We start from the raw sequence: 20895 nt of genomic DNA on the forward strand, positions 1-20895 counted from the left end.
ACAAATGAGACAAGTATATCAGCAAATAAAAAACAACTTACACTGCATGCTAATCAACTGTATTCTAATTGGCTAAAAATTGCAAAATGCTTAAAACCAGGATTAATTATGAAGTGATTATAACAAGGTCAGCCAGGTAGACCACATAGAATATGAGTTCCCCGATTGGGGCTGTTAAACTGGTCCAATCAAGGAGCCCTGGCTGACAGATAATGACAGGAGTGTCAGAGATTTACTCTGAGAGCTGGCTCAGAGGAAGCCAGAGCAGTGTCAGATAAGTACACATGTCAATAAAGGGTGAATTGGTGACAGGGTGCCAGACTCAGATTCTAGTGATGTGCAATGAGGATGAGATTTCAAAGCCACAGCTACTTTTGTCAAAAGCCCACTGAATTAATCAGGAACCAGAAACCTTGTGTTGGACTCTGCCTTAGAATTCATTATCGATATTTTCACATCCACAAAACAGGTGCAACAATGCTGAACTTCATCCTATTCTGCAACCGATGCCCCACTGTCAGTCAAACACCAGAGACACTAATGCATATAGACATTGGCACCAAACTGTGAACAGCCATTGAATACATATCACTGCACATGGGGGATGCCAGCACAACCCGAACTGGCACGTAAATCAGGGTTCTAGGGAAACTAATGCTAGACTGTCAGCATTGCAACATAAACATAGTGAATCTTCAACAGCCAACCAGGCAAAACTGTATGCATGTAGATCTAGCTGATTTATTTTCTTTTTCCTCCTCATCTCAGTGACATCTGCTACCTTGGTGAAGAGCAGTTAGTCAGAAAAGATGAGGAATTTGACTTGTATGTCTCAGTGCCTTAGCTGCAGAGACTGACTGCAGCTTCAGACTGGTCATGTGCTTAGTTTAATTAAACCATTTAAGCCAATCACCATGAAACAAATATATTCTTGTGACCTGCATATAATATGTTTTACTTGTTTTACTTACAGGATGGAAGTACCCTGATGCACATTGCCTCACAATGTGGCCACCCTGACACAGCACTGGCCTTTCTGAAGAAAGGAGTCCCTTTGCATATGCCCAATAAGGTAGAACACATCATTTTTTATGATTGTTTTATTTACTTTTTTGGTCTTTGACCACTGACCCTCTGGGCACAGATTTGCTGCATGGATGATTGTAGATTTGGACTGAACTCTCCTTCTGTATTAATCTATTCTTTTGATTTGATTTGATTTATTATTGTCACATGTGCCTAGGTACAGTGAAAAGTTTTGTTTTGCGTGCAGTACATGCAGATCAGGCCATACAAAGTGGCATTAGGGTAATAGAACAGAGGGAAGAATACAATATTATGGCTGCAGAGATCAACGTTAAATTTAAAACTTGAGAGGTCCATTCAGAAGTCTCTGAAGGAAGGGAACCTCACTCAGAAATCCAGAGCATTTGCCATTCAGTACCACCTCTGAGCATGGCTCAGCGCAATGCGTCAGTGAATTTCACTTCCAAAGATGTGGACTCAAAATGTGGACTCCTGTTTTTTTGTCTCTCTGTCTCTCTCTCTCTCTCTCCAAGATGTTGCCAGATCTGCTCAGTTTTTTTCTAGCACTTTTTTTGTTTTTATTTTAGATTTCCAGCATCCATAGCATTTTGCTTCTGGTTTTGGATTAAATGCACTGGGTGAATTGATGCAGACATTGGAATGTTCTCAAGCTCAACCAGTCTGCAAGGAGTCAATTGACCTCTGTCAAGGTAGCAATGCTACAGTGGTATCAGAGTTTGATTAAGGGAGGAAGTCAAGAAAGGTTGCTGATATGGTGACCTAACTTTGGCTGTGTTGAAAATCAATTCACAATCATCAGCAAATATGAGGGATCCCATTTCTCAGGTGCCAGTGGACTGCAACTTTTGATGGACCAGCCCACTGGTTTGCAGCTTCAGGAAAGGAAATTTGAAAAAAAAGCAGCATATTTTTCAAATTCATCAAATCAAAGAAGTGGCATTTATCTCTGTGGCTCATTCTCATCTTCCGTGAAGGAACGATTCACCAAATAGTCATTAGTAGAAGGAACGTGAATGTTGCTGAAAAAGACATGTTGTCAAAGTTTTTCATCTGAGACTCATCAGGATGATTCACAAGAAATACAAATGTAAAGGGAAAAAAGCATTTGTACTGTATAGGAGAAGAATGCTGATTGGTTGGCAAGTTGATTGTGATTAGAGGAGGCATTGCCATAGGGATTGCACACGCTAGGTGATGACTGACAATTAATAAACCTGGCATGTTGACCCTGATGTAGCATTGCGCTGACCGAAGCACTGGAGTGTGGCTGTCACCTGTTTTGTTGAGTAGAAACAGACACAGTGTGTACATTTGTTTATCAGATATGAAAATAAAGCACCGTGTGAATTTATATATGTAGCCTTCAGTATGTGCAAGTGCCCCATTGCAAGCTGGACTGACAATCCTAAATTTATCCTCAAAGTAACACACTGGGGGGTTATTTAATAAATGTTGTCCAGTAATAGAATCACAACCATTATTGAAAACTGTATTTTGAGTTGTTTACTTGTTTGCTGGTAGGGTACAATCAGTACCTTGTCTGCTGCAAACATCTGAATGGACATGTATTTAATTGCACATGTCCTGATTAGTGCAAAACAAAAAGCTGCAGAATAATTCGGAAATGTATTCTTTTCTCAGCAACAGTCAAATTCAGCATCACTTCTGTTGCTGCATTGCTTTACTTTGTAAGAGACCCTCCTGTGTCTCAGTAACCATGAGGTTTTAAGCTCCTCATTTTGCCTGAGTCCTGTCCTTTGGGGAGTTACTGGGGGTAAGGAAGGGAGAGGGTTAACCACCGCTGAGTGTCTGACTCTGGGCTGAATCTTACCAGAAACTGGCTAAGTATCATTCTTGGTGAGTTTTCACCCTGAGTGGGCAGGTGAGTTTTCTCATGCGTGTGTCCCAGACTCACTTCCTTCACCATGCACCATGGCTCCATAGTTTAGATCAGAGGATTCCTGATGAAGGGCTTTTGCCCGAAACATCGATTTTCCTGCTTCTCGGATGCTGCCTGACCTGCTGTGCTTTTCCAGCACCACTCTGATTTAAACTCTGGTTTCCAGCATCTGCAGTCCTCACTTTTGTCTACCATAGCTCCATACCACTCCACACATTCCCTATCCTTCTCACCAGAGGTGGGAGTGCTCCTCTCTGCTGGCACCTTCTGAGAATTCAGGCACTGGTGCCATATTTAGATGGCCACTGTGCATCCATTCGTGTGCTGTCGGTCTTCCACAGTCCTTGTGAGTTGTCCCAGAAATGGCCAGTGAGGGGAAATTAATGCCCCACTTTGCGGATGGGGATCTACCAGTTGTCATCAATGGAGCACTCCTCTTCCCCTAGGACCAACAGAGGAGACCAGGACACCTAGTAATTCCAGCCTGCTGTGAGGTTGCCATCTATGTTACCTTGACAGTGCAGTTCTGTGAAATGCCCCAGCAGTGTGGTGACCTTTGCTGCTCCACCAGGGTAAGTGCCAAGATCTGCTACCTCACACACGTTGCATCTCTGCCCATCGCAACCACCTCTCACCAATGCTCATGGTCTTCCATTCTCGCTATTGGACGAAATATCTTCTCTCATCTAACCCCCACATTGACAAAGCCTACATGCCCTCTGTTCCGTATACTCACTCAATGAGGGCACCTCATCACTTGTCCCCAATCTGCATCAGCACTAACAGCTGAGCCACCAACTTTCATCTTGTTCAGTCCCTGCTTTTCTCTCATTCCGTAGGAAAATGGCCTATTCTCAGGTGGGAAAAGCCAAAATGGGTGATAAGATAGCCAACATTTGGCTTCTCATCATTTATGAAGAGAGGATCCTGACCCTCGCTGCAGTGGGGACCAATCCAGTGGAGATGCCAAAATATCCATGTCCCAGCAACTTGGGAAGAAATGTACAAACATGGCGCACTCATAGACACTGAAGCCTATTCTACACACCTGTGGTTTAATAGAGAGAGCAGAAGGGTATGCCAGGAGCAGCAGCAGGCATACCTGAAAATGAACTGTCAACCTGGTGAGGCCACCGAATAGGTCTACTTGCAAGCCAAACAGTATAAGCATCAGTGATAGTCAGAGCTAACCAATCCCACAACCAATGGATCAGGACTAAACTCTGCAGTCCTGCCACATCTGGTTGTGAATGGCGGAGAACAACTAAATAGTAGAAAGTGAGGACTGCAAATGCTGGAAATCAGAGTTGAGACTGTGGTGCTAGAAAATCACAGAAGGTCAAGCAGCATCCGAGGAGCAGGAGAATCAATGTTTCGGGCATAAGCCCATTCCTGATGAAGGGCTTATGCCCGTAAAGTCAATTCTCCTGCTCCTCGCATGCTGCCTGACCTGCTGTGCTTTTCCAGCTCCAAACTCTGGACGGTGGACAACTAAATAATTCACTGAGAAGAGGCTCCAGAAATGTCCTCTTCCTCAATGAGGAAAAAGCCCCATACATCAGTGCAAAAGATACGGCTGAAGCTTTTATAGCAATCTTCAGCCAGAAATGCCAAATGGAAGATCCAGTAGACTCTTCCAGTGGTCCCTAATATTATAGATACCAGTCTTCAGCCAATTTGATTCACTCCATGTAATATCAAGAAACAATTGGAAGCATTTCAATTTAAATACATTCTCACATCTGTAACTATATGTTCATTTTTCTGCGTGTTTATATCTATTTGGCCACAACTCGACCAGAGAAGGTGCAAAGCTAATCTATCGTTATCATTCCACGATGTCGAATGGTCCAAGATGTGAAGTGATCGTCTCTTGCCTTATGTGAAGGCTTTGAAAACTTGGAAAATGATTGTTACTTTCACAACTAGGATTCATCTTGCCAGGTCACAAAACATTGCCTGTGGACTATTGGCTTTGGTAGGATTGATGTGTGATGTTGCAAGATAGGGTCAAGAATGAATGAAGCAAGGATTGGACTGCACACAGGTTCATGCCTAAGATTGACATTTATGTAGGGCAGACTCCCACCACCCCAACAATTGGTGGCCTCAGGTGTCTTTCAGTCTTACGATATGAGTGTCTGTGTAAAGCTAATAGGACCTCACCTCATTCATAATTGAAGCCCCATCTCATTCAATGTGAAACACATAGCCTGCTCACTTCACATGTGGTCACCACCATTTTCAGCTCCATTGTGCACTTGCAATTTACAGCACAATTGATAGAAACAGAATTGCTCATCACACAGAGTCTCAGGCTCAGCCTGTTACCCTTGGTGAGCCCCCGAATGTATACTTCTCAGTAGCTTTCCCAGCCAACCTTTTAAAACTCCAACACTCCCACCCAGCATCACTAACTACCTCTGCATCTGTCTGTTTTATCCACCCTAGCCCTAGGCACATCGACCCAACATATCAGGTACAGTCGGTTCTGATACATCATGATAGTTCCATTCTTGTGCGATCTCACATTGTAAAAAAATTGCCATTTAAACTAATGCAGCCGGACTCACATTATAGCCAATACAGGTAAGGAAGGTTCTATAAATAACGGTCTAAATTCTTCAATTGCATTGAAGCCAATTTGCATTGAAGAAACGTGCGTTATAGCAGAACCAATGGTATAGTTGTGCACTGTTTCCTTCAAGCAAGACAGGATATGCTGACAGTCGATGACCATCCTTACCTTTCAACATTACCACTTTCCCTCAATGCTGTAATATCTCTTCCAGTTATATATTGAGTTGCTCCCCTTTACAATTGCTTTCCCCATTGCATCCGGCCATACAGTCTCCAATCCCAACTATTTAGTTCCCCAGCTTCCCTCTTGCAGCACTGGCTCCTGATAACCTCCTATTGACTTTTAATGGATGGATGCCCGCAGAATAATTGTGGTCCACTCATTTTGAGCAACTTAGATAGCAAGCCGGAGATGCTCAGTGTTCAAACCCCTGACCGATACCCCAACTGACTTACCACTATTCACCAGTCTGTTTGCATTGGATCCACAGAGCTGACCATGGCCAACTCTCTTGACTGGAGAGGTATGAACCCTGACCCTGGCCATCCCGAGTAATTGACTGACTGTGCCCAATTATTTAAGAAAGAGTTGGATAGAGCTCTCAAAGATAGTGGAATCAAGGGTTATGGAGATAAGGCAGGAAGAGGATACTGATGAGGAATGATCAGCCATGATCATATTGAATGGCGGTGCAGGCTCGAAGGGCTGAATGGCCTACTCCTGCACCTGTTGTCTGTTGTCTATTGTCTAAATCTCTGAACTCATACAGGAGACAGCTGTTGACTTACTGTTCCCAAACTGAAGGTCGCCTCCCTTGTCTAGGCTATGGACTATGCTCCTTAGACTTTGAGCCAATGCACATTTGCTTGAAGCACTTGCACTTTGTTTGGCACATGGTGTGAGTGTGGGATTGATGTAGCAATGAAGCATATAGCAACATGTCCAACTCCTGTGACTGATTACTGCTGGCAAACACAGCAAGTTGCCTGTTCTAAAAGGCAAGTCAGAAAAGCAGTACTTCCAGCCTTTGGCTGAGGCGGAAAAGCACAGAAAGGAAAGACAGCGGAGGGAATTGGTGAACATGAAAATGTGCACAAAGTGAGTGAGCACTTAAAGAGTGAGTGAGCAAGCAACCCCGAGATGCTCCATGGTTAAATCCATGAGCTGGGTGCCTGTCCCTGAATGCAAAATGTCCTGGCGGCAGCATTGTGTTGAGTCCTGTCAGTGTGGTCCAAATGCAGCATTGATTTGGAGAATCAGTATGTGGTTCGGAGATGTGCCATGATGCTTTGGTGAGGCGGGTATGTCTCTGATGTCAGACTTCCTGGACAGAGTGTGCATGCAGTCACTGCCCTTGGAGTGTGCCCTGAGATATTGGCACCTGGTGTCCAAGATGGGAGAACAAGCAGTGAGCTGGAGTCACCAGGTAACCATCTAGCTTCTATCCAGCAGGTAGGAGAATGGAAAACTACACATTAATGAGGCAAGATTAAGATTAATGCAGTATCAATGCATAAAAATAGGCCTTTCGCAGTTCATCAGTAAAAGTCCCATCTCATCGTTTAACACTGCGTTATACAATGGGGTATTTTGATCTCAATCTCAATGCTGCATGGCTGGCCATGCAATTTCCCTAACTTCGCCAGGGCTCATATTGTTCAGAGGATTGGAAAATTCTGCTCCCTGTGGTGAAGGGCTACCTTGCCTGCTCTTTTGTGAGGGGAAATTATCTCACATTGACCGACTGACAACTGTCACGAAACCTGGAAAATTGCAGCAGTGAAGAAATATGCTCCAAATTTGCAAAACAGCTTGAGTGTTCAATGCACATTCTATAATTTGATGTTAGGTAATATATACAAAAATTATTTGTAATTAATAAAAGGTCCAACACAAAAATAGATTGGCACTTTTAATTCTTCAGTAATAGACAATCAATTGTGTGAATGCAGAAACAGAATTTCCTAAGGATATTTTTCAGGCCTGGTAACAAAACTCTGAGTTGTTTGTTCTGTTATTATTTTCTCAGATGGTTCTCTTTCCTCTTTCTCCAGTCAGGAGCAGTCTGTCTGCACGCTGCAGCAAGGAAAGGCCATACAGCTGTTGTGAAAGCTTTACTCCAGAAGGGAGCACACGTTGATGCTAAAACAAAGGAGTGCTACACAGCCCTACACATTGCAGTGCAGCACTGCAAGCCCATGGTGGTACAGACTCTGCTAGGCTTTGGGGCCCAGGTGCAGCTTAAAGGGGGCAAGGTAAGATCTGGCCTATGATGCACTAGGGACTGAAGAACAATGCATGTTTTCTCACTTTCTTTCCACAATGTCAGTACTGTTGGCTAACTGTATTACCCATCTAGAGTTACCCTGAGAAATTGCTAAACCTTCTTTCATTACCGTAGAACTTCTACAATAATCAAAGTCTTTGAATTCATTCACTAAAAGCATTTTGGGTCTATCCTACATGGTCTGCAATGGTTTAAGAAGGCAGCTCACCACCACCCAATAAAGGGCAATTAAGCATGGCCAATGAGTGTTTTGAACAAGGGTAACTGGATCCAAAATGTTAACTCTGTTACTCTCTCCACAGATGCAACCAGACCTGCTGAGTTTCTCCAGCAATTTCTATTTCCATTTCAGACTTTCAGCATCTGAAATTCTTTGTCTTACTTACAGGCAATAAATGCTTGTCCAGCCGGTGACACTCACATTCCATGAGAAACTAAAAAAGAATAAGTGTTTTAAGTAGCACACAGAGTCATAAAAATGTACAGCATGGAAACAGACCCTTCAGTCCAACCTGTCCATGCCGACCAGATATCCCAACCCAAACTAGTCCCACCTGCCAGCACCCGGCCTACATCCCACCAAACCTTTCCTATTCATATACACATCCAAATGCCTCTTAAATGTTGCAATTGTACCAGCCTCCACCACATCCTCTGGCAGCTCATTCCATAAACGTACCACCTTCTGTGTGAAAAAAAGGTCTCTTTTATATCTTTCCCCTTTCACCCTAAACCTACGCCCTCTAGTTCTGGACTCGTCGACCCCAGGGAAAAGACTTTGCCTATTTATCCTATCCATGCCCCTCATAATTTTGTAAACCTCTATAAGGTCACCCCTCAGCTGCCCTGAGTGCAAGAAGGCCTTCAGCAATTCCTCCGACCTGCTGGCCCACTGTCGGATTCACACGGGTGAGAGGCCCATCAGCTGCCCCGAGTGCAGGAAGGGCTTTACCCAGTCCTCTGCCCTGCTGGGACACCAGCGAGTCCACACTGGGGAGAGGCCATTCGCCTGCCCTGAGTGCGGGCGAGGTTCATGGTGTCCCGCAACTTGCGGAAGCACCAGCGGGGACGCCAGTGTTCTCGACAATCTGATTCTGCTGGTGATGCTGCTGTGGGTCACCCCCAGGACTGAACCTCCTGCCCGCTCTGACAGTGGGTGCGGTGGTAGAGTCAGTGGGCTTTCTTTTTTATTTGTTTTGTGCTGGACTGCATCCCCCTTGGACTTTGGATTCCAAAGTCGGCAAGCAGGGAGGCTGGGAGAACACAGCAAGCCAGGCAGCACCAGAAGATGGAGAAATGAGCATTTTGAGTATTAACCCTTCTTCTTCTACCAAAACGTTGACTTCTCCGTCAGAAATTATTTACCAGGGGGTTGCTGCGGGTTGGAGGATTTGAGCTGCAGAGAGAGGCTGAATAGACTGGGGCTGATTTCACTGGAGCATCGGAGGCAGAGGAGTGACCTAATAGAGGTTTATAAAATCATGAGGGCCATGGATAGAGTAAATAGACAATGTCTTTTCCCTAGAGGTGGGGGAGTCCAGAACTAGAGGGCATAGATTTACGGTGAGAGAGGAAGGAATTAAAAGGGACCTAAGCAGCAACATTTTCACACAGTGAGTGGTGCGTGTATGGAATGAGCTGCCAGAGGAAGTGGTGGAGGTTGGTACAATTACAACATTTAAAAGGTATCAGGGTGGGGACATGAAATTGGAAGGATTTAGAGGGATATGGGCCAAGTGCTGGAACATGTCAGGTATAGACAGGATAGATCGAGTGAATCCTTCAAGAAGTATAAAGAAAGTAGGAGTATACTTAAGAGGGAAATCAGGAGGGCAAAACGGGGACATGAGATAAGGAGAATCCAAAAGGTTTTTTACAAATATATTAAGGACAAAAGGGTAACTAGGGAGAGAATAGGGCCCCTCAAAGATCAGCAAGGCGGCCTTTGTGTGGAGCCACAGAAAATGGGGGAGATACTAAATGAATATTTTGCATCAGTGTTTACTGTGGAAAAGGATATAGAAGATACAGACTGTAGGGAAATAGATGGTGAAATCTTGCAAAATGTCCAGATTACAGAGGAGGAAGTGCTGGATGTCTTGAAATGGTTAAAGGTGAATAAATCCCCAGGACCTGATCAGGTGTACCCGAGAACTCTGTGGGAAGCTAGAGAAGTGATTGCTGGGCCTCTTGCTGAGATATTTGTATCATCGATAGTCACAGGTGAGGTGCCGGAAGACTGGAGGTTGGCAAACGTGATGCCACTGTTTAAGAAGAGCAGTAAAGACAAGCCAGGGAACTATAGACTGGTGAGCCTGACCTTGGTGGTGGGCAAGTTGTTGGAGGGAATCCTGAGGGACAGAATGTACATGTATTTGGGAAGGCAGAAACAATGTAAAACCTAAAATAACTGTCTAACAGGCAACCAAGTTCGAGTTAATCATTCTGAGCCAAGAGCATATCTTGGCTCAGAATGATTAAACTCGAACTTAGTTGCCTGTTAGACAGTTATTTTAAGTTTTACATTGTTTCTTAAACATTTGGATAAGGCATTGTAATTTCAATTTATTGGTGTCATTATGATGGACTGCACAAAGGATGGATCAAAGTGTTTTTACTGGATTCCTGTTGCAAGTGAATGGGGTTCAGTAGATTATTGTGCCTTTGGGAACTGAGAATAATTTCACACAGAAATAATTGGACAATGCTTCCCTTTCTGACCACGATTAAAATCACTAATTTAACATGATCGTTTGTAGGCAACTGTCTTATTTAGTGGGCAAGGGGGTGGAGATGCAGGGTAGGCTACAAATCAGTCAGCAGAGTTATGGTGTCATCGGGATGTACAGCATAGAAACAGACCCTTTAGTCCAACTAGCCCAATCCAACCAGATGTCATAAATTAATCTATTTGCCAGCATTTGGCCCATATACCTCTAAACCCTTCCTATTCATATACCTATCCAGATGCCTCTTAAATGTTGCAATTGTACCAGCCTCCACCACTTCTCTGGCAGTTTCATTCCATACACGTACCACTCTCTGCGTGAAAAGGTTGCCCTTACATCCCTTTAATATCTTTCCCCTCTCACCCTAAACCTATGTCCTCTAGTTTTGGACTGCCCTATACTGGGAAAAAAGACCTTGGCCATTCACCCTATCTATGCTCCTCATGATTTTGTAAACCTCAATAAGTTCACCCTCAACCTCCGACACTCTAGGGAAAACAGCCCCAGCTTATTCAGCCTCTCCTTATGGCTCAAATACTCCAACCTCAGCAACATTGTTGTCAAACGTTTCTGCACCCTTTCAAGTTTAACAACATCGTTCCTCCAGCAGGGAGACCAGAATCAAGCACAGTATTTTAAAAGTGGTCTAACCAATGGTCTGGACAGCTGCAACACGACATCCCAATTCCTATACTAGATATGTATGCACATTATGCTTGAGTCCTATTGATGAACAGCAAGCAGACGGCTAAGTCTCAAATTCAGGCAGCTATAAGCAGTTTAGTAAGTTGGTGAAAAGTCAAGATATCAGAAGGTAGGTAGCAAGACTAATTTGGAGAGAGTGAGCTCTTAACATAAGACCTTATGTATTATGGAGGTCAGACTCACGCTATAGACTGTTGGTCAGTGTTGTTTTGAAATTGAAATGCCAACACTGAACCTATGCCTTTCTCAAAGAATGAAGAAAACAAAGTTTCATGTATACTTAAGAAGGGCATGGTCATATGAAATTGTGCTGAATAGAGAAAGTGGTCCATATATATGCAAATAGTTGTCAGTTTGCCTCATGCTGGTCCAAATCAAGAATAAACACCAGGCAGCATGGAACTATTGGGCTGAATGGCTATTTCTGTGCTGGAAATAACAGGAAATACTGGGGGCAACTCAATCAGCAAGACCAAAACAGGTTACTGGTCAAACATCTCTCAGCAAATGAGACCTTGCTGTGCACAGGTTTGTTACCTGATTTTGCTACATTGCAATGACACCGACTGTTGGTTATGAAAAAGTTCAGGAACAACCTGCGGTCATGACATGCGCCTATAGAATTGCAAGTTTCTTTCCCATGTTAGCACCACTGAAACCTTGAATGTGAATTTGAAGTGATGGAATGAAGCAAGTTGAAAAAATGGCATTCTGCATTAATGTATGTAGAATTGTGAAAGCAAAATGCCTCTTACACAGTGGAACTGTTTTGGCCCTTTGAGCTTATTTTTGTTTGTCTTTTGCTGTTTGTTCCACTTTATAGGCTTTGGAGACTCCACTGCACATTGCAGCTCGGGTGAAGGATGGTGAGAAAGTGGCAGAGATATTGCTAAAAAGTGGGGCTGATGTAAATGCTGATCAAGAGGTAAGCATGCGTTTTTTAATTAAAACTGCCCGCTAATGATATACCAAGTATTTCATACTGTAGCACCAGCTTTGGGAATTAGTCCAAAATTCACTCTGGGGTTTTGCTAATATCCTAAAGTGGAACAGCCAAGATTTAGCTTTCATCATTCTTTTATAATTCTACATGAAACAAAATATATTGGGATATCTGCAAACTTAAACAAGGATAGAGAGTTTTCCATTGTGCCAATTATAATAAAGGAATCAATTTGCAATTATAAAGTAGGTAGAGATATGTAAAGTAGAATAAGAACTCTGACATTTACTTATTAGATAGGGTCTTTGTACTGCTTTATTTTCCAGCACTCACACCAGCATTAGCTTGAATTAGGCCATAAGTGTTGGCAAAATCCAATGCAAGACTACTTCTTGTAAGTAATCACTCAGAATCAGTTCCTATTTTCTCATTTTTCTCCTTTCCTGAAGCATTTGCCCCTTTCTGTAGTCTAGGTTCTCACACACACCTCCCTCAACCAAGCAATTATTGTTTGTTTACATATCATGGTTACAGATATCATTACAATGATTGCCCAAAAAGACATCATATGTACCTGTCCTTAGCTGACATCCATGTGCAAATAGACCACAGATATATACACATATACACAGAAATATAGCTACACACACACCAATGCTTCCCTGAAGGATAATGCCATTGGCTACTTTGCCAGGATGGCAAAGAGTTCCAGTTTCCTCCTACTTAATAATTGCGCCTGACAATACGCCCCCACTGCCCAAAGCGAGATTGCACCCAAGTTTTATTTCTATGAAAAATAATTAGCAAAGCTGAAACATATAAACCCCGAATCAGAGAGCAGTCAGAGCAGAGTAACAGATTTGTGACCAACTGCAAGGGCTGAAGTAGGGGTCATGGTGAGGAATTAAAATGTTCTCATTGAATCAGGATGGATTGATTCAGCAACATAAGCTGTCCTTATCTCCCTGTTTTGAAGGGCTTGATTTGAAGTCTGATTAATTTGAAAGATTTCTGTCCCTGAGGAGAGGGAGAGAGAAAAAAAGTGTCTCCAATTAAATTTTACTAAAAGTGGGTAAATTCTGTGCCACAAGCAGCCCTGAGGCTTTCAGTTCCACTGGTCAGTCGATTTTCAATGGATTGGAATTACCACAATAGCCGATGTACTTGAGAATAATCTATGTGCAATGAAAATACACCTCACTGCCCACTGGCCAAGCCAGGATCTCCCAGGGTATCATGGGTCTTCCTTCAGCCTGTGTTGTCTGACAGCTTGAGAGTACTCAGCCTAATTTGGATGAGGAGATAATACCATGGAAATAAAACAAAAAAACTTCAGATGCTGGAGATCTGAAACAAAAAACAGAAATTGCTGAAGAAGCTCAGCAAGTCTGGCAGCATCTCTGGGAAGCAAGCAGGCTCTTTGTCCAAACCAGACTCAAACCATTCTGGGTTTCGCCAGAAATTTCAGTTTTTGTTTCATAATACAATGGAAGGTCAATAGGATCCATTCACATTCGCCTCACGCACATTGATGTTCCCTTTGGTCCACAATATAACTGGGAGACAAGCTGGCTGGAACTCCTCCTTCAACAAAGGAATCTCTGCAAATGTCCAGATGGTGGTTATTTAACTAAGCATTTGCTGAGATTCAGGGGTGTTTGGAGCTCAAAATATCAAAGGTCATTTGATTTGCACTGGCTATTTTAATAGACAGTTCTTAAAAGTATTGACTAAAAGTTCATTATCTACTGCGACTTAGTCATAGAGTCATAGAGATGTACGCATGGAAACAGACTCTTCGCTCCAACTGATCCATGCTGACCAGATATTCTAACCTAATCTAGTCCCATTTGCCAGCATTTAGCCCATATCCCTCTAAACTCTTCCTATTCATATACCCATCCCATTGCGTTTTAAATGTTGTAATTGTATCAGTCTCCACCACTTCCTCTGACAGCTCATTTCATACATGCGCCACCCGCTAAGTGAAAAAGTTGCCCCTTAGGCCCCTTAGGTCCCTTTTAAATTTTTCCTCTTTCACCTTAAACCTATGCTATCTAGTTCTGGACTCCCCCACCGCAAAGAAAATATCTTGTCTATTCACCCTATCTATGTCCCTCATGATTTTATGAGCCTCTATAAGGTCACCCCTCAGCCTCTGATGCTGTAGGGAAAACATCCTGTTCAGTCTCTCCCTATAGCTCAGATTCTCCAATCCTGGCAACATCCTTGAAAATCTTTTCTGAACCCTTCTGCGTTTCACAATGTCATTCCAATAGGAGGGAGAACAGAATTGCACGCAATATTCCAACACTGGCCTAACCAATATCCGATACAGCCACAACATGACCTCCCAACTCCTGTACTCAATACTCTGACCAATAAAGGAAAGCATACCGAACGCCTTCTTCACTATCCTATCTACCCACGACTCTACTTTCAAGGTGCTATGAACCTGCTCTCCAAGGTCTCTTTGTTCAGCAACACTCCCCAGGACCTTACTATTAAGTATCTAGGTCCTGCTCTGATTCACCTTTCAAAAATGCAGCACCTTATATTTATCTAAATTAAACTCCATCTGCCACGCCTCAGCCCATTGGCCTATCTGATCAAGATCCTGTTGTATTCTGAGGTAACTTTCTTCGTTGCTCACTACAGCTCTAATTTGGGTGTCATCTGAAAATCTACTAACTATACCTCCTATGTTCACATCTAAATCATTTATATAAATGACGAAAAGATGTGGACCCAGCACCGATCCTTGTGGCACACCACTGATCACAGGCCTCCAGTCTGAAAGACAACCACCCACCATTACCCTCAGTCTTCTACCTTTGAGCCAGTTCTATATCAGAATGGCTAGTTGTCCCTGTATTCCATGAGATCCATCCTTGCTAACCAGTCCACCATGAGAAACCTTACTGAAGACTGAAGTCCATATAAATCACATCCACCGCTCCGCCGAGTTGAAGCATACTTTTTACATACCTCAACTTATGAACAAATTAAACATTGTTCTCCCATTGCTTAGAAAGTAAAAATGCAATTTATTAAGAAAAGGAGGCTTGAGCAAAGGTGCTACTACAGAATTATGTTCTTTCATATGAGCATCATTACAAATTGTATTGCTGAAGTAAAATTATGCTAATTTACTTTGATAAATACTTGCAAACCCAATACTAGCCAATGCATCAATCCCTCATTTGGCAAGTCACGTAATCAGAATGCATAAGCATTTCTAATTTTATAATTGTTATGTTTTGGCAAAAACCACATGATAAGGTGAATTTTTTTGACCAGAGTTAAAAGCTCTCAGGAGAATGCTATGGTTCCTAGGTGTGTACATTGTGGTTGAATGTTCATTTAACTAAATTGGTACAGAATAGAGGAAATCATGAAACATTAGTTTAGTTTTCTAGGATGACACTGTAGTTTCTATTTAACTTTTGAAATGATTTATCCAGAAGAAGATAATGTTGTTTTAAAAACCAATAGTGATTAAAAAAAGACTCTTCCTAAAGAAATAACTCACCAAAAGTATAGATACTCCTCCAATTTTATTGCTTTTACACAACTTTGGATGCAACTGAGCTGTTACTTACGCTGGCACACTATTGACTGTAGTGCAGGAAGCTATTAGATATGGTCTTTTGCATTTCAATAGACTGGAGATGATTTCAGATGTATCCATCACACTTTAGACAAAACTTTGAGGAAATTACCACCTGATGGTGTTCCAGTGTAAATCATTTATACATGAATTTCTTTAGAATAATTGTTGCAATGTTGTCCTTGCGCAGAGGTTACGTTAGCAAATTCTGGGAAATCCAGAGACTACCGCAAGATTGGTTAGGATTGATTTTTCAATCCTGACTCTTACTAGGCTGTCTGCTACAGATGCTCCTCTGTGGAGTTATATGGTTGGACATGTTTGTTATTCATCGTTTTTCTTTGTTTTGGTGTGGACAGAACGGTGAAACGGCTATGCATGTTGCAGCTCGTCATGGCAATTTGAAAATGATCCAGGCCTTGATTGAGGAGGGTGGTGATTTAACCTGGCAATCAAAGGTAAAGAGGAGCCACTCCTACAGCAAACAGATAAAGTAATGAAATTGACGTGCCATGAAATCTGTGGGAATTTAGTCAAACTTCAGAAAGGACCAGGGATGCCTCTCCCCATACGGGACAACTGGTCATATGCAGCTTGTTGGTCATCAATCCACAAGTGCAGAGCAAGGTGAAGAGGTGGACCTCTATGAAGTACCACATCGTGAGGATTGATCCTGTGCCATTATGATACTCTGAATCATACTATAGTCCTTTGAGCTAACTGAAAGTACTTCCAGACTGCTCAACCAGTCTCTTTACAGCATGAATTAGAATTGTGTAGATTTCTGTGACATAGAACATAGAAGATCATAGTGTGGAAACACCGATCCTCCAAAGAGTATCCATTGAATCCCATTCCCCATTACTCTACATTTACCCCTGACTAATGCACCTAACCTACACATCCCTGAACACAATGGGCAATTTAGCATGGCCAATTCACTTAACCTGGATTGTGGGAGGAAACTGGAGCACCTGGAGGAAACCCAATCAAACACGGCGAGAATGTGCAAACTCCACATAGACAGTTGCCTGAGGCTAGAATCGAACCCAGGTCCATGGCACTGAGAGCCAGCAGTGCTAACCACTGAGCCACCATGCCGCCCTGTGACATTGAGACAGACCTATGTCTATATTAATGTGGTACAAGGTATCTTTCCAACTTGTGTCATGTCAGTCTACCATCAGATCGTTCTACTCTTTACCCCCTCATGCTCATCTCATTAACCCATAAATGCATCTAAACCTCTCATCTCAATTATTCCACATAGTTGTACATCAGTCTTTAGAAGGATGAGGGGGGGATCTGAATGAAACTTACAGAATGCTGAACGGCCTGGACAAAGTGGATGTTGGGAAGATGTTTCCATTGGCAGGAGAGACAAGGACCCAAGCATACAGCCTTAGAGTAAAGGGAAGAGCCTTTAGAACGGAGATAAGGAGAAACTTTTCCATCAAGAGAATGGTGAATTTGTGGAGTTCATTGCCACAGGAGGTTGTGGAGACCAGGTCATTGAGTATATTTAAAACAGAGATAGATAAGTTCTTGATTGCCAAGGGGATCAAAGGTTATGGGGAGAAAGCGGAAGAATGGGGTTGAAAAACTTATTAGCCATGTTCAAATGGTAGAGCAGACTTGATGGGCTGAATGGCTTAATTTCTACTCCTGTGTCTTATAGTCTTTGGGGAAAAAGGCATCTCCTCAATTCCTTGTTGAATTTTTCGATGTGTACCTTATACTAATGGTTCCTTGGTTTAGAGTTTCCTCCAAGTGAAAACATCTTCCAGGCTCCACTCTCCGGACTGGATTTTATGCTCATTTTACGAAGGGAGATTTGAAGGCCAAGTGGTTTCTTGTTAAATCCCGGAAGTGGTCAGTGTCAGGAGTAGACTGCCCTCTAGAGTTGACTTAAAGTGCTCATCCAACAGCTCTAGGATTTAACCAGCAGTAGGAGAGGTCTGGCAGGTTCCCTGAGTGAGTTAGTGATGGGCCATGATGGGGAAGGCCCTCCTTAAAGAGACCCGGGGATCGTCCACATGCATCATCCAGCCTTTACCTCCATTACTCCTTTCCCCAAATGGCCCCTCAAATCCCAGTTCCCTATTTCCCTCTCCCTGGGTTTTACAGGGCATTCTAATTTGCATCACCCAGCAATACCACCAAATACTGCTCCAGATCCCATTCTCGGGCCTGTGTACAGAAGTGCCAGAGAGTTACCTGCTACTAATTGGGCTACAGTTCTCAGACTCCCTCTTCCTGAGGGGGCAAAAATCCCACCTTTGGTCTCTAACCAGTCAATTGGACATTAAATAACGATGGGTCAACCACTGTCAGGCTCCTGTGACTTTTTAATCGGGATGGTGCTGGAAGGGGGAGCAGGGCTGCCTCATTTAATTCCTCCCTCGGAACCAGCAATGAATTCCCCTCAGAAAACAGCAGAGTGAATATTTTCAGCAATAGTTTACAGAGAGGTTCTCCCAATCATCTAGTGTGGTTTTGGTGGGACATCTGCAGAAATTGTGTAAGTCACAAACACTCAAACAGGGATGATCAAATATCTCAGAATGTATTTGGGAATGCAAGGAGAATGTGAGCCTTGGAAGGCTTGGTATAGTCTTAATGATCATGGTTTGAAGGTGAACGAGTAAATGGAGTCTTACTTATTTATTTTTTGGGATCAAGGAGCTTAAAGTTATGTATACATAAGGTAGATTGTCTAAGCTTTGTATAAGTATTATCAAGTTTGTATAAGTGAGCAAGCTCAAAGCTGTCCAAATGGCCTTTCTTGCAATCATTTCTAGCTGACAATTCTCAGGTAGAAAATTGGAGGTTTGGCCATTCTTGAAAATTTAATTTAATTTCTAAGATTACTTTTCATTCAGTAACAATTGTTCAGAGAAATTACATAACAAACTCAAATATGTACTGGAGCCAAAAGTGATTGTCAAAACTTCAGCAGCTTGAATTTATTTAAATTGTAACATCTTATATAGAAGATTGTTTTACAGGATTACCACCCCTCAGTCACACAGGTAGAAGGCATTTGGAGGGGGAGAACCAAGATAACAAAACAACTTGCCAGGAGATTTTCATTTTTGTCCAAACATACAGCAGACCCTATCCGCATTCCATCTGACCTTTTGCGGTTTTTATTCCTGCTCTCACTACCCCTTTCTCTGCAAGAGCCTTCAGCTGAAATATTAACCTAATATCTGTTACTATTTTAAAAATTACTTTAATACAATCCAGACCTATGTCCAAATGTTAGTGAATTCCAACTGTAAAAATATTTCACATTATGAAAATAATTATGTATGAATAAATAAAAATGCTTCTGAACTCCCTCAAAGGGCAGCATATTTAAATCTATTTTATAGTTTGCATGTGCTCTTTCGAGTTGAAAGGTCATGTTCCAACATATAAACAAATGTATAACTCTATAAATGATAGAGAGTTACAAGATTAGCCTGTCAGAAACAACAAACTGCATTCATACAGCACCTTAAAATCTATCCCAAGGTGCTTCACAAATTATGAAACAAAATTTGACAGTGAGACAAAATTAAGAAATATTAATAGAGGATATCAAAGAAACAACCAAAGAAATAGGTTTTAAGGAATGTCTTAAAAAAACGAGAGAGGTATAAATACAAAGAGGTTTAGGAATGGAATTTTAAAAACAAATAAAGGTATATGAGATGACATCAGGCAGAATGGGAGTGCAGATATTTCAGAAATTTGCAGGGTTGGATTTTATGGCCAGAATGTCATGAGAAATGTGAAAGCCACAGCAGGGCTCTGTACGAAGTCAATGTTTTCTAAAAAGCAACTTTCTGAATGTTGCTTCGTTCCTTAGGTTGGAGAGAATCCATTGCACATTGCAGTCCGACACTGTCACCTCAGCGTTGTGGAAGAAATCCTCAGCTACCTGACCAATCAGAGGAGCCACACAGAGGCAGTTGCTTGCGTCAACCAGGAAAACAAGGTAAGATCCCAGACAAATAACAATACCCGAAAACTTTTGATTAAATGGAGAAATTTCCACAAAAGATGGAATTAAAGGAAGGGAGAAATCTAAGACACCATCCCTCCCCGTCCACTACAAAAGTTAAACTTTTTAATTACATTCGGAAGCCTCTTCCTACTTAATAAAGAAAAAAAGGTACTGCCCTTTTCTTTTTGTTTTCTGCAATATGATCACAAAAAGTGCAATCATGCACAGAATAATTTTCAACATCGCCCTCTCCAATATCCTTATTGTATTTGAGTACACATTAGTTAGTGAAAGGATGTATTTTGTTCAACAATACTTTATGTTGAATATAAATATTAATGTAAGTTGTATGTTATCCAAGTTCTTACCGATTAGAATTTCTTCTTTCCCTCTACTTTAGGGAATAAAACCATCCATATCTCTTTGGATTCCTTCCCTTTTCCGTTTTCCAAATTTCAATGCATATTTTAACTTATTCCAAATCACTTTTCTCTGATATTCCGTCCCTAATCTATTTCTGGTTTCATCATTGCAGCTTCTGTAACTAAACTCTATCCATCTGTCCCATGGTTTCAGTCTTTCCCAAACTCAATGTGCTCACCATTATTACCTAAAAAAGCTAACATCTCTGCAAAGCCAGCATTTGACTGAGTGTGGCATCAATGAACCCTAGAAAAACAGGAATCAATGTGCATTGAAATGGGGGAAAAGAGAAAAGGGCAAGAAACCAAAGAGGTACCAATAGGTTTAATTCTTAAAGGGAAAGAGGGGAATTCTAATTAATAAGATTAGAAGTGGAGATGTTGGGATGTGATTGCATAATCTTTAACAGCATTCATAACTCTTCAGGTACTAATGCAGTCCACATCCAAATGCAGCAAGACTTGGACAATTTCCAGATTCGGGCTGAAAGTGGGCAAATAATATTCACACTACACAAATGCCAAGCTGTGGTCATCTCCAATAAGAGAGAATGTAACCATCACCCCTTGATATTCAGTGGTATTGCCATTGCTGAATTCTCTACTTTGAACGCCCTGGAGGTTACCGTAGACCAGAAACTAAAATGTATCGAACATATATGGAAGATATAGACTGT

The 20895-nt window shown here is 42.1% G+C and overlaps 1 protein-coding gene across 1 annotated transcript in view; it reads left to right on the forward strand.

The window, feature by feature from the left end:
* trpn1 (transient receptor potential cation channel, subfamily N, member 1) overlaps positions 1–20895 on the forward strand; it is a 221800-nt gene that overhangs the window by 106542 nt on the left and 94363 nt on the right. The window contains exons 9-13 of the mRNA XM_087986636.1: positions 974–1072; positions 7583–7783; positions 12073–12174; positions 16162–16260; positions 19659–19787. Coding sequence (XP_087842762.1) covers positions 974–1072; positions 7583–7783; positions 12073–12174; positions 16162–16260; positions 19659–19787 — 630 coding nt within the window. The remainder of the gene's footprint in view (positions 1–973; positions 1073–7582; positions 7784–12072; positions 12175–16161; positions 16261–19658; positions 19788–20895) is intronic.

Source organism: Chiloscyllium plagiosum, unplaced genomic scaffold (assembly GCF_037043375.1).
Source record: "Chiloscyllium plagiosum isolate Xiang-an unplaced genomic scaffold, Cpla_swu_hap1 HiC_scaffold_4, whole genome shotgun sequence".
Lineage (NCBI taxonomy): Eukaryota > Metazoa > Chordata > Chondrichthyes > Orectolobiformes > Hemiscylliidae > Chiloscyllium > Chiloscyllium plagiosum.